This window comes from Haplochromis burtoni, unplaced genomic scaffold (assembly GCF_018398535.1).
Source record: "Haplochromis burtoni strain Fernald_Lab_line unplaced genomic scaffold, NCSU_Asbu1 Contig_10, whole genome shotgun sequence".
In the NCBI taxonomy this organism is placed as follows: Eukaryota; Metazoa; Chordata; class Actinopteri; order Cichliformes; family Cichlidae; genus Haplochromis; species Haplochromis burtoni.
Window position 1 is genome coordinate 1,262,963 of NW_024582371.1, and position 14,458 is coordinate 1,277,420.

General features: G+C 42.0%; 1 protein-coding gene across 1 annotated transcript in view; it reads right to left on the bottom strand.

Moving 5' to 3' along the window:
- unc5a (unc-5 netrin receptor A) overlaps positions 1–14,458 on the bottom strand; it is a 155,807-nt gene that overhangs the window by 44,501 nt on the left and 96,848 nt on the right. The window contains exons 3-5 of the mRNA XM_014335367.2: positions 5,968–6,111; positions 4,222–4,325; positions 2,795–2,975 (exon numbers count right to left, since the gene is read on the bottom strand). Coding sequence (XP_014190853.1) covers positions 2,795–2,975; positions 4,222–4,325; positions 5,968–6,111 — 429 coding nt within the window. The remainder of the gene's footprint in view (positions 1–2,794; positions 2,976–4,221; positions 4,326–5,967; positions 6,112–14,458) is intronic.

Below are 14,458 nucleotides of genomic sequence, written 5' to 3' on the forward strand. Positions count from 1 at the left end.
TTCTGGGTCTTTGCGTGGAAATCATTGTTTGACAAAAAAAAAAAAAAAAAAAAAAAAAAAAAAAGAGTGCGTATGGTCATGCCTTCACAGTTAATTCAGCCCTAGATTGCTTCTTTACATCTTTTAACAACAAGCTAATCAATTAGGAATAATTGTGCTTCTTTAGTTTTATGCTGGAGGCTTAGAGGAATGTATGATAATGTGTTCTGACTGCATGCTCCAAATTAACACATTTTTTGTGTGAAAATGCACGACTCAATTTGCAGCTGCATTTAAAGCCATAACGCTCGGACCCCCTTTGGGTTTGTTGAATTACAAAAAAGAAGAGAGAATTAACCTAATAAAACGAAAGCTTTTTGACAAAGATCTGAAACACACTTGGCTCACTTACTGTTTATTATGCTTTTATTGTTAAATATTGATTTGATGATTATGTTCATTAACTAAAATCATGCAAACACTTTTTCTCTCACTCGAATTCATCTAAATTGGTGCACAAAGACTCTAAAACCACATTCAGGTCATGTTTTCTTAATGGGATTTCATCCTAAAAGCCAAAATTCAATGAGGATTTATACAGACGGGCATCTTCCACATATTTTTAAAAGTCCTCATAGTTTTCTTTTGAGACAAATGTTATTTTTCCACCATACAGCAAGTTTACATTATACAACTATTCATCTTAACATAATTTCATGATAAGATATAAAGTCATATGAAAAGATACCGATTCAAAGGACTCCATGAATTCCTGTGAAAAACTAAGTACACCCAATGATTCAGTCACTGAAACACCTTTAGCAGCAGTAACTTTACATAATTGTTTTCTGTATGACTTCATCAGTCTCGCCTACATGTTATAGACTTGCAGCTCTCCTCTGGATCATTGTCCCGTGCCATGATCTAATTCAGGCCAAGCTTTAGCTGTCAGACAGATGGCTTGTATATATTATTTTGGTATACAGAGAAGTTCCTGCTTGACTCAATGACTGCACGGGTTTCAGGTCCTGTGGCTGTAAAGCAAGTCCAAAACATTACCCCTCCACCACCGTGCTCAACAGCTAGTAGGAGGTATTTGTGCTGATAACCTGTGTTTGCTTTTCACTATATGTGGCGTTGTGCATTATGACCAAACATCATTGATCTAAAGAACATTGTTGCAGAGGTCTTGTGGTTTGGTCGTGCTGCCATACTCTTTTTCACTTTTATGAGCCTTTTTTCCCAGTCTTTCTTTAATTATACTGACTGCAGAATCTGATATGTAGCTCTTGAATTAAAAAAAAAGAAGAAGTTTTTCTCTCTTCTCATTACACAATCTGACCTTGGGCTGAATTTATTGGGACGTCCACTCCCAGGAAGACTCTGTGTTAACACACCTGCATGTTCCAGACCAGCAAACTGTCAGAGGTTCTGCTTTTATTGAGGCGCTCACACTTGCTGATGGTCCTTTAATTAAGTGCATTTGATTAGCAGCACCTGGCTGCTAATTACCCTATAACAGCATTAAGGGTGTACTTAGTTTTTCCACAGGACTGAATAGAGTCCTCATTTTGCATTATTATGAGTCAGTGGATTATGTTTAGCGATCACTAATGCCATCCTCGTCTATCCTTCACTACTTAATTTACGAGTATTTATCTATTTACCGCCTTTTATTTTTGATATTGCTTTATTTGAACTGCAACGGCACCATCATGGAGCTGTTACCATGTTTGGCACATTTCATTTTTTGGTTGAATGGTCAAACAGCAAATTCAAAGGCTTTAAAAACCCCACCGTACATCCCAAGTTGCCCATTCTGTGGAATTTATTTGTAAACCTAATCTATATAACTTCCTATTACAATATTACACAGGTATCAAAAAACAAGAACGATTTAAATATAGAAAATGAACAGGTAGTGCCTCTTATTTGTGGCATGCACTGTGTTTTCTGAGCTGATGTGTCAGATAATAAACAAGAACTGCTGCTCTGCCCCTACAGTGCATCGCAGTATCATCTTTCTCTGGCAGCCTTAACTAAAAAAAATAAATAAAAAGAACACACCCCGTGTCAGGCATTGTGTCACATTATCCATTTATTATTCTCAATGTTGTTTTCATCAATCGTTCCCTCGTGATTTCCATCTTCTGTTCGCGTGGAGCTGAGAATTACGCCAGGCTGTAATGTATTCAAAACTTTTGTAGTGCCAGTAGCCGTGGAACCCTCTGTGATAGTAAATATGCTGTTTCTCTGCATTTTAATAAAGGCCAGTCTGCTTATCAAGCCAAGTCATTATTTACAGTTTGCTGTTAATTCAATTTCTCTTCTCATACTGGATCCACTACAGAGGAGGAAGATGGCAGCCTCGACATCAGAGACTGCCAGCTTTGGCAGAATGGCTGCCAGTAACATTTTAAGTTGTGGTAATTAATGTGCAGATACACCACTCTCTCTTTATGTAGTGATTTATGAAAGTGTAATTCTTGCGCTGCTGAAAAACAGAGCTGATGTATGCAATTTGTCACCATATGTCAAATATGTGAAACACAGTGTAATAATAAAAAACTACACTGTAAACTCTGAATGTAACAGTATGAAGAGCTGACGGGAGACTTGCGCCCACACATCTTCCGTGCAGCAGCATGCAAAGGTTAATGTGGAAATGTGGGGCAAGGGAAGCGGCGTGCAAGCTTAAAAGGATTCATCCGAGCAGTTTTCTGCGTTTGTATATTTGGAAGCTCAATCGAGCCCGGACCCCGGCACTAGTCTCTGTGCACAGTTTTGACATCTGCTGAAAGAAGTCGTCACCTACCATAGACAAGGATCGCGGCAGAGGTGCTTTTGCGGCGAGCGACGATGTTTTTGGCCACGCACGTGTAGTTGCCGGTGTCGGCCAGCCGGGCTTTTTTGATGACGAGATTATGGTCGGGCGTGATGACAAAATTGGGGTCACTCGCTGGGTCGATCACATCCTCGTTTCTCTGCCACTCCACCTGAAAACAGATTTCAGCGGTCAAAATCCACTGCAACTCGACAGACAGCAGCTCGCCACCACCCCATACAGCTCTACAGTGGCCAGACATGATGTGGATGAGAGACTTCTACGTCGACGGGTGTATGTGTGTAGGGGGGGAAGCAGCGAGGTACTTCTTTTCTGATGCAATCACACAGACAAAAGATGACCAGACGCGGCCTGGTGTGGTACTGAGATACAATTTATTTAACGCCCTGCTGATTTGAATATTTATTCGCTTCTTGTGGGGGAAGATTGCAGCTTTTATTTTGTAGCTGCTGGACGTCTCTGTAGCTGTCCGCGAACACGACTGATCGTGCTTTGTGTAAGTTTCCGGGCCCTCTTGCAAGAAGCCAAAACTGATGTTATTTCTTTTTTGGTGTTCTCTCAGATTGGCTTGCTTGTTTTCTTGCTCTCACTTGACCTTGTTCTGTCTCGAGAGGAGCAACAGTGCGGCAGCATTGTTGTTGGTATTACTGCCAGTTGTGATGCCGCATATAATTGGGCCTACTTCCTCTGGTGCACCATCCCCGCTTTCCCCCCGTCGTGACTTCTACTCTGATGTTCTTTTCTGCTGAACTGCGGCTGGCACCTTCCTTCCTATTTCTCTGCAAACTGTCCCTACGCTGTCGATCTGCGATTGGCTAGTCTGCGGTTTCTGGTCTCTGGGCTGTCTGAGCGGCTGGCCTGAGCTCCTCTTGTGCTGTTATTAGAGCAGTTAGTGCCTATCTGGGACCGGGAGGATGCAGCGAATGAGGTGAAACAGCTGGCCCTGGTCTGGTCCTCTAAACACACGCACGGCACGGTGAAACAGAGAGAGAGAGAGCGAGTGTGACTTGAGCAGAACAAGAGATACAGTGCATGGAGAGGCGGGAGAGATACACCGAATGAGATAAGGAAAGAGTGAGGCAAATAGATCCATTAATTATGCATAGGCCTTTAGAGATGCCAAATGGGGAGTGAAGCCTCCAAGCCAATGCTGAGTGATGTGACGAGACGACGTGATATACAGCTTCCCAGAGATGTAAGAGAGATAATAAATCAATAAGGGCAAATAATTAGAGGTGTAATTTATCCGAACAGGGTTGTCTGTTCCCCTGGTGGAATGGGGGGATATGCCAGGGAGCTGATCTTGAGCTACTCTGCGGTCTTTGTCCCCTCGGTGAGGAAAGGGTAAATGGATGGCAGATTCGGGCCTATAAATATCTCCCCTATCCGTGTCTCACCTCGGCTTGTGGCACTCCCTCGGGGGGATGGCAGCGCAGCAACACCTCCTGGTCCAATGCCACCTCTTTACCCTGCGGCTCCTCCTCAAAGTTCTTTCTCAGGTCTTACAAGAAAAAAAAGAAGAAAAAAAAAGTAGAGAAACAACCAATTAGGATGTGAAAGCTTGCAAAGATTTGAAAGAAACACTTCTCTCTGCAAATAACTTGGCCTGGTGATGTGTCTAAATTTGCAGCTCTTGAAATGTCCGTCAGTGGCCTCGCCGAGCATGTTGCACTCTAGTTGGCCCCTAAGCCACACTGGGATCGGTGGCACCAACCATGTTGCTTATTACAAGCTGCCTGGCTGGTTCAGAGATGCTTGTCTGCTGCCAGAGGGGCCCGGCATCAAGCAAAAGCAATTGCATTACCCCTCACTCCCACCCACTCTCCTCTCCCCGGCATCCGCCAGCCTCCAGCTTCCATCTGTATGACGGCTTGGAGCAGCCACACGAAAACAAAGCCCTGAGGCGCCTGGACAAGAGCTCCTGCAAGCCTGGCTGACTGCATGGGGCTTCACATTACGTCTCATTGAATACTTACTGTTGCACAAAGTCCTAGTATATATTTGTCTGTAAGCCCCAGCTGTGAATTACACAGGTAAAAACTGGGAACAGTCATTTCTTGCGGGGGAAATAAATGTAGATCCATTTGTATCAGATGAGCCAGACAGGCCGCCGATAGCTGGCGGGACTGGCACAAATTTGATGTGCTCACCCCGGGTTTCAACTCGGAGCGAAGCAATGTGTTATTGTGTTGTAAGAGGCTGAGGGTGCAGCTGTGAGAATTCCTTTAAACAGATGTTGAGCCTGTCCCGACCAATCACACTGAGAGAAAACATTAAGAGAGGCAGGGAGAAACTGACGACATTCGATTTAATTAAAGCTGATAAATTTGGACTGGAGGAGACTTGAGATGTAACAGTGTTGGAAGGCTCGAACCTACGCGAGCGAACAGGCGCGTGCGTGGGAACCTCGCCGATGCGATCGCCTGGTTATGCATCGTTATTCAAGCATGTGCGTGTCCTTATCTTACATCTAACTGACTTTGCTGAGCTCTCACACACGGATGGATAATGAATGTGTGTTTTCAAAACGTCTGGTGGTTTGGAGACGGTGCCGTGTTTGGCTCTGTCTGGAATAATACATATTTATGTGGGAATTAATAGGCGGAATGTTTTAAAATACTCAAATGTAAAATGGCTTCTTCTAATAAAGCTTCTGAGGCTGCGGCGAGGGATGTGTCTGCGTTCCCCAGACAGATTTATGATTGCTGCACAGCAATAAATTTCAAATCTGTTTTTATTTCAGTTACTTTCATAGGGATCATTTCTGATATACTGTATCCAGCAGAAAATATGCTCATGAATACTCAAATTTAGAGCTTCACCCTTTTCTTTTTTAAGACCTTCCTCGAGCAGATACATTATTCTCGGGTTCTTCCTGTCGGGTTTGGATGTTTTCTTCTCACAAGTATCATCACAGGAAGATGATTTAACTAAATTGTAATCACAGTAGTGCACTGTGGTGCAACAGATCATAATGTTCTCTGGGCTAATTGTTAAATGAAAGTTAGTCTCCCCCTCCCAACCACCCAAGGTGAAAACACAATATTCTCTTATTACATGCCGACATGCAATACACAAGCACCTTGTTAGGCAGCAGGCTTTGGATTTGTAATGATGCAGTGCTCATTTGACAGTGCACTCACAAGCAATCCTGATGTATGCTTTCTGGCTCTTCTGGGTTCCGGTGGTGCTCCAGGCGACACACTGACACCAGTACTCATCCAGTCCGAAGATCTTCTCCACCTGCTGCCTGGTTATTTCGATTGTCACCTGCATGACTGGCAGCGCTGGAGTGCAAAAACCCAGAAGAGTCAAAATGTTAGACACGGGACAAGCCCGGCTTTGACAGCAGCAACGAGCTAAGAGGCCCGAAATACTTCTCAATAGAAAAAAATAAAAAAAGAACAAAAACAGAAACAAATGAGCTGAACTGATACCTTAAGTGCATTTTGTACCTTGAACTAAACCAGCAAAGTAAAAAAGGAGAGGAAGAATAAACAAGCAGAGAACTATAATCATACATAAACAGAGTGCTTGTTAAATGAGAAGAGAGCCTCACAGCTATCCTTGGTGTAATTTGGAGGGCATGAATACAGCAACAGTTAGGAAGGAACAAGGAAGTGCTAAACAAGCACTCGACAAACAAAAATACTCAACATAATCCACGTCTCTATTATTAAATCCAGGAGGAGGGACGAGTTCAGCATTTCCCCACAACAGTGTTGATATAAGTGACGCCGCTGGAACACGGGGCAAAAGTGGCTTTATTGCTTTTCTAGAGGAATGTAAACAGAAGCCTTCTTTAGACAAAGAAAAATTGGGACAAAATCCAACCCGCTAAACCGTCCAAACAACACAGCGTTGTTAGAGTCGTATCTTTTCTTTTTTCTTATATTTGAGAAGCAATCTTTCATTTCATTTTCTTTTGACCTTCTACTTGGGACTTGTAATCCATGGGTATTTCTTATATATTGAGCTGCGACCTTGATCCCTACCATGTGCCTTACTTTGTCTTCGCCCTGATAAAGAGACTGCCGTGTTTTCCTTGAGCTTCCAGCTTTCTCCCTCCCACCCCATCTTATCTGTTCTCTTTGTTGTCTTTTGGAGAGAGGCGTTCATACGAACACATTTTAGAGTCGCAGAGGACACATCCTGGAGACTAACAGGAGCCGCATACAAAGTGCACTATATTCAGATTTCAATGGAAAGCCACTTTCTAACTTCCATTCACACAAAAGCACTCTGACATACTCTTGATTTGTCGGTGACAATCATTTCCAGCTCCAGACTGAACCTGACTGAAGTGAGGAGTGCTCCATTACGCCATCACGACTTCACAGCAAAGAGTATCCGAGCAAACCAGCAAAGCATAAATTGGGATTTTTTTTTGCTAAATAATTTGAGGCGTACTGCACATGACTGCACGAGCCCAGGCTGGCCCAATGATGACACGAGCTGTCGGCGAGAGGAGGAGGACGGGCTCCACCGCCGGAGGCCACACAGAGTGATAAGTAGCTGTGAGGGTCACTGGCAGACCGCCATGTATTAGTGTCTAAATGCGGTGGATTTTTTGCTATATGTGATCACAGTAAATGTGAGTCCATGTGCAGTGAATCCAGCCCCGAAGCACCACTCCGAGCATCAACAACACCTCGTGCTGTGTGCAACATTTCACCAACATGCTCGCTCGCAGTTAATTTAAAAAGTAGAGAAAGTGATCCTCTTATGTTTACTCTGCCTTTTTACAAAGCCTGCCAGAGACTGTCAAAAAAAGTTAGACTCAATTCCAACACGAGACTGGATTGAGAAATCCTCGTTTATTCTTTCTCGTTGTCTTTCTGAAGGTCCACTACCTCTATTAAGCATGTGTGTTTGTTCTCCGTGTGTGCAGCAAGAGTGTTCGGCGCAGGCTGAGAGAGCACCTAAAAGCTAAAGAAATGGCTAAAGTAACAAAATGGGCACTGCAGAGCATGAACAAATGGAGCATAAGAAACCTTCCTTCCTTCTGCAAATAAGCGGCATGGAGAAATTTGGCTTTTCCTCTTAAACACGTACACGTGTGCGCAACAGCAGTAGCTTTAACTTTACATACATCACTTAAGGATTACGCTTATTTCAGCAGCTACATCTTATAGATTCCAAAGAAAAAAAAATTAAGCACAGTACTGAATGAAATGTCAAACTCAGGAGAGCAGCGCTTCTTATTGGATGTATATTTACTTTTGCAGTAATGTGCAAATTCTATCTTGTATGCCAGAAAGCGCTTTGAGAGGGAGAAGTTGCACATTTTATTTTTGCTGGTGTACACAGCAAGTGTGTACTTGTTCTTTTGTGCATGTAAGTAATAAAATCTATGAAACGCACATTATATATGGGTGAGTACCTGCTGCAGAGCAAAAACTGGGGGGAAAAAAATTAATGTAAAGCATGCACTAAAACCTGAACATTAAACGAACGTTTATTTTGAGGAATCTGTACAGAAATATCTGATCGTCCTGACTTACATTGAGCTCACAGCAAGCAGTTTATGCGCGTAAGCTAGAAAAATATATTTAAATACATGAATTTGAAATTTGGTATAAAGTGATATTCAGTGCTCGGTATGGCTCAAATTACAGTAGCAATTCGTTTGATTAATGCAAACCTTCCTCCTTCTTTGAGCTAGGGGGTGAAAGGAATAAAGATCAGTATGGAGATGCAAAGCATGAACAATAGCAACCTGAGGTGAGAAATCCTAAGAAGAGCAATTTGAAGCTCTGCTTGCCAGGGTAATTGCATTCTGTTTCCTTATCTTTTCCTGTCTCCATAATTACCTGCTTTCTGTGTCTGACACCTTCCAGTAACACTGCTGTGAGTCACTCTGTCCAATTTCACTCCAATTAATAAGTAGGACAAAATAATCTCATCACTTTGAGGACAAAACGCGTCTGTAATTTTACAGCAGTTTATAACGATCGGACAGGCTGCTATTTACTGTTGTTTTCCCCAAAGTCTGCTCCATCAACACAGCTATGAGTAAAACAAAACTTTATGAAAATGACTCAGAGACGACTGACGGAGAAACTACATTATTGATTCCTAGAAAGCTGTCCTTCTGAAAGTGGAGCACCGCCACATTTATGACTCAATTATATTAATATTGATTTATAATAGTATGCTCGCCGCCTTCAAGGTGTTAGGAACGGAAAAGAGGAAATTTACACTTCCTTGCCTGAAAGTGTGCACTTAACATTCCTGTTAAATGATAATTAAAACATGGCACGATTCCTGCAGCCTTTGGTTTGATCTGCAGCCCATTTTCTAAATGAGCTCACATCCCAAACCTCAGTGAAATAAGTGAGAAAAATTTAAAGGGTGATTATGTGATTGACACAGTGTGAATCCAGTGCTGGATCCTTTCTACATTTTTGTAGAGCAGTGGGATAACTTACTAGGCCACATTTGAATACAATTTCTTGAAAGTACACTTCACTATTGTAACACTGCATGGGAATAAATTGGACTGGGAAAAACAGAAAAATAAAACATGAACACAAATGCCACCAGCAGTGGAGTCCTCTCCTGTGGTAATTAATATCACTTTTCACACCAACTACCCGCCTGACAAGCTTTAAAGCTGCAGAAACAAAGAAAAAGCATATGCACTCACTGGGCACATCATTAGGTATACCTGTTCAAATACTTGTTATCAGCCAATCACATGGCAGCAACTCATTGCATTTAGGAATCTACTGGGATTTTCCCTGCAAAGATTTACAGAAATGATATCTTATTGGTCGGAGGAGAACGGCCACACAAGGTTATAAGAAGCTAACAGTAACTAAGACAACCACTTGTTACAACCAAAACATGCAGAAGAGCATATGAATCCACACCATGTTGAACCTTGAAGCAGATGGGCTACAGCAGCTGGAGACCACACTGGGGTCCACTCCTGTTAGCTAAGAACAGGAAACAGAGTCTGTAGTTCACACAGGGTCACCAAAACTGGAAAAGCATTGTGTGATCCGATGAGTTGGCAGGGACAGAATTTCTCATAACATCAATACACGGATCCATCCTGCCTTGTATCGAGTTTCAGGTTTGCACTTGTGGAGTAATTGTTCTGGGGACCATTTCTTGGCACACTTTGGGCCCCTTAGCGCCAACTGAGCATTGTTTAAACACCGCAGCCTACCCGAGTACTGTTGCTGATCATGTCCGTGCCTTTATGACCACAGTGTACACATTTTTTGATGACTGCTTCCAGCAGGGTAACGCACAAAGCTGTCACAATGCTCAAATCATCTCAAACTGGTTTCTTGAACATGACAATGAGATCACTGTACTGCAACGGCCTCCACACCTCCATGTCAATAGAGCACCTTTGGGAGATTCACAGCTGACAAATCCAGCATCTTGGTGAATCTATGCCACGAAGAATTAAGGCAGTGCTAAAGGCAAAAGGGGGTCCGACCCAGTAGTAGAAAGGTGCACTAACATATACAGGGTGTATTGTCATAAAGACTCATCCGACTTCAACGTGCTTTATTTCCATGGATGTTCACTAGTAACGATCGAAACACATACTGTCAGAAAGGGGGGATTCGTGAGTTCCACGTGGTTGCCAGTAGGTAGCTTAACAACAGCAGTGACTCCAGACATGCTTGCAAAGTATGGGACGAGTTTGACTATCGTATGGACAGATTTATCTATATCTCTATCGATTGATCAATAGATAGATATAAAAAAGAAGTACAGATAGCTCTTCATCTTAAACTTTTGGCTTCATATAAAATTTGAATTCTGCTAATCTTCTGCTTGATGCATTCACAAATCGTTTCACTACTTGTACTACTTTAAACGGCTCACAAGATATTTTCTGCATGATGAGCTGCATTTTTTTAAGGCGTGCAAATGGAGCCTGGTCTACCAGAAGTCTAGCTTGTTCTTAGAAAGCCTAAATAACAACATCCTGCTTGGATTTTTGTCAAGTGATCCTGAAAACAGACTGACTTGTGCCACCTGAATAAATTCTAACGTTAATTTTAGCAAACTTGAATTATTAAACGCTAAACCGACCCAATCAGAGCATCTTTGATAGCAAAGTGTTGTTCCTTGGTAATTATTTAAATTCAAATTTAAACACATAACAACTGTAAAATAATCATTTGTACATTTGTGGATTTACCTGAAATACATGCAGGGAAGAGTACTGTGCCCTTTTTAGCAGAGTCGCACACACAGGGTGCTTACAAACTCAATTTAAAATAATTTAATAGGGCAATGTAATGCTGCCAGTGAGGCAAAACCCAGAGGGGGAAAAAGTCAGCAAATCATACTGCTGCTGCTGCTGCTTCTGAGCTGTTGAAGGTGCACAGTATTAACTCAAGCCTCAAACAGACAGTTAGCAGTGTTTGAAGAGATTTTAGTGCCCAAATCAAACTTAAACATAAAAATATGAATGAGGAGACAAATTGGATTTTGAAAATTATCCAATTTCCCAAAGAAAATTGCATCCTTATTTCCCCGTGATTTCGTTTACCTGAACACAAACAATTATGGTAATCAACAATTTTTGTGTAAAGCAGAGAGTGAGAGAGAGGATGCTTTTATCCAAAAAGAAGGATTGGGAAAAGTATCAAGGCCACGGGCTCGGAGACAAATAAAGCAAACAAAAACCCCCAACCCCAAACAAAAAACACACATGGCTCTGCCTTGAGAAGGCCTGAATTTTAAAAAAAATGAAATGGAAGAAATAAAAAAGACCGAAGCAAATGCAGAGTGGTTCAGTTCATGAATAAACTGACCTTACTATTGTATGATGGAGTCTTCAGGCAACAGAGTACAATACAAGCTATTACTAGATCCACTGGCACACACACACACAGACACAGGCCACATCCAGAATTACTGTATTGTGTTTTTATTTTAATCTGCAACGAAGACAAGATTATTTACACATGCACTCCATTCAAATGTGCAAGGAGTGTAACGATGAACAAAAGGGACGGGGTCACACTGTGAGAGCACAGACATCTTTCTCTGCGTGTGTGTGTAGGTAGGATGAATCTCCCCCTGAGCCAACAGGGGCTCAACACACACAGGGTAAACATCATTGGACTCAATCCCGGGTGAGTCGATATTGGGCTTGTCTGAGTGCAGGACTTTATTTTTCTCTCCCTCACTCTTGTTTTCGCAGTCTCTGACCTCAATTCCATAGGGGTCATTTGCTTATCAAAGGCAAGGACTGGAACTTGCAGGTCCTGAGTGGGCGCTCATTGTGACCAAGGAAATTCAATTAGGCAGCATCCCTACAGTGTGTGTGGGTGGGATTCATCAGTGGATATAGGAGGATTAGGGTTGGGTGACTCTACATCAGGGGAATGCACCATTTCAAGGGAGAGAGTTCACAATGGTTGATGGGAGGCACCACAGATGAACGCTTTTAAGAATGCACTGTCTGCACATCCCGGCAACCGGTCAAAGCCATACTCTAAGGGTTTTATTTCCTCCTGTGGTTCTTCTTTGTACCAAATGGCATCAGTGTCATCAACGGCACCACAAGTGTCCAAAGCTTCCTTTTACGAAACCAACAATGTGCTCTTCCGCCGGCCAATTTACCTCTCCTACATGAAAGAAGTCCAGACATCAAGCTAGGCTGGCAAAAAAGACAACTTTGGAGCTCACTAAACAGCCTGTCAAAATCAATCCAAAAGCACAGTCACCTACCAACCTATACAGTATTTACAGCTGCAACCCCATGTCACTGAACCAAGGGCACAACTGCCTTATCCAGTCTTCAAACTTCCATTATCATGTAAAGCAGCCCAGTGATGAGTGGGCCACGTTAGGTGACGACGAGAGCTTAAAATGGCAGGTGGCGCCATAATCGTGCCTCTCCTGACAAGGATAACGTGGCCTTCCGAATAAAGCATGATTCTATTAAAGAGCAGGACAGACGGGAACAGCTGGGGGAGGGGATAAGGAAGCGGGGAGCTTGGTTCACAAGGAATACACTAGGACCTTCCATTCAGGGATGTTTGTGAGGTTGCGACTCAAGTCAGTGGGACAGTGTTCTGGGTCAAGGCTCTGCCTCCGGTTATGACCAGCTTTTCAAGAGCTTCTTTTGATTGAGCTGTCCATTTTTCACAATGAATGCATGCTGCAAGGCCTCTGCTGATGCTCTGAATGTCGTTACAGATTATTCATGGCTGACAAACAGGCAAGCAGGTAGTGCTCCAATCAATCCGGCCAGGTTGAGTCCAATGCCACTCCAAGGACACTCAGGTGGAAATCTGACAGCAGAGGAGGAAGAGTACAGGACGCAGGATGAAAGACAGATAATATAATACAAATAATAATAATTGTTATCTGAAGGTTACCTTCATTTATGAAGATAATATTTCCGGATAATTAGTTTAATGATTTTGCAAATCCACGGTTCAAGTCATAACATTTTTTTTTTCATTTTTTTTGTTAAAAAAACAAAAGAGAAAAAAAAAGATTTTAGCAAATGATTGGATTACGAAGAAAATAACCTCCATTACTTTGATGTACTTCCAGGTCACTCTTTATCTGAAGGACCTTTAAACACGATGGCTTTCATCAGACTGAAAAGCTTTAACCAAGGATTAACCACAGCTTCACATGGTTAATTAGCAAAGACAACATGAGTGTATGGCTAATTAGTTACAAAGAAATTTCATGTATTTCACAACCTTCATTTACTATAAGTGTTTTAATAGAGAACAGACTGACGTTTGGTTAAACTGTGAATTTCTCCGCAAAGTTTTCTTAGCATGCTAGTAGCTGAGCTACTGATGATGCAATATTTTCCTTTCTGTGTCATGGCTGTCACTTTTGACAGCCATATTTTGACTTGTCACAGAAGGTAAAGGATAGGTGGAATTAATGCCAGCAGTTTCTGTAAGAGTCCAGGTGAGCCATGAAAGAGAAACATGTTTTAATAATTTGTATCTTGTTATTTTCAATCCAAACAAGCCAATAAAAAAAGGCAGTGATCACTGTTGGCATCTCTCAGTTTTTATGACCACTATTCATTTTAAAGCTCATTTTTAAAAAGCCCAGCCCACGCAGCATGGATGCATTATCTCAGTTGTTCTCCTGACTGAAGTTTGGTAGGGTGACCATATTTTGATTTCCAAAAAAAAGAGGACACTTGGCCCAGTCATGAAGAACTTTAATAATACTGTTTGCTTAAAGAAATTTTTAACATATTAAACGATGCCTTCTCTGTGCGGTTAACGAATGGTGAAATAAAAAAAAATGTCATATAGGCTTTTACAAGTCAACAAGTGCAAAATAATAACTCAAAACCCTCTGAAATTAAATTATGGTAAAGAAATAAGGCCTCATCTGTATAAGAAAAATTACGGTACGAGGGAAATTTCTTTTGCAGTCCGTCTGAAAGGCTGCACTTGCGCTTTGGCATCTTTTAAACCAGCGGGCCCCAACCTTTTTTGTGCCACGGACCGGTTTATGCCCGACAATATTTTCATGGACCGGCCTTTAAGGTGTCGCGGATAAATACAACAAAATAAAACTAGTACCGGTACCGAAAAAAAGCAAATTTATTCATAACACACGTGAAAAGACCCAGGAAAATCGAGTAAACGATAAAAACGATAACAA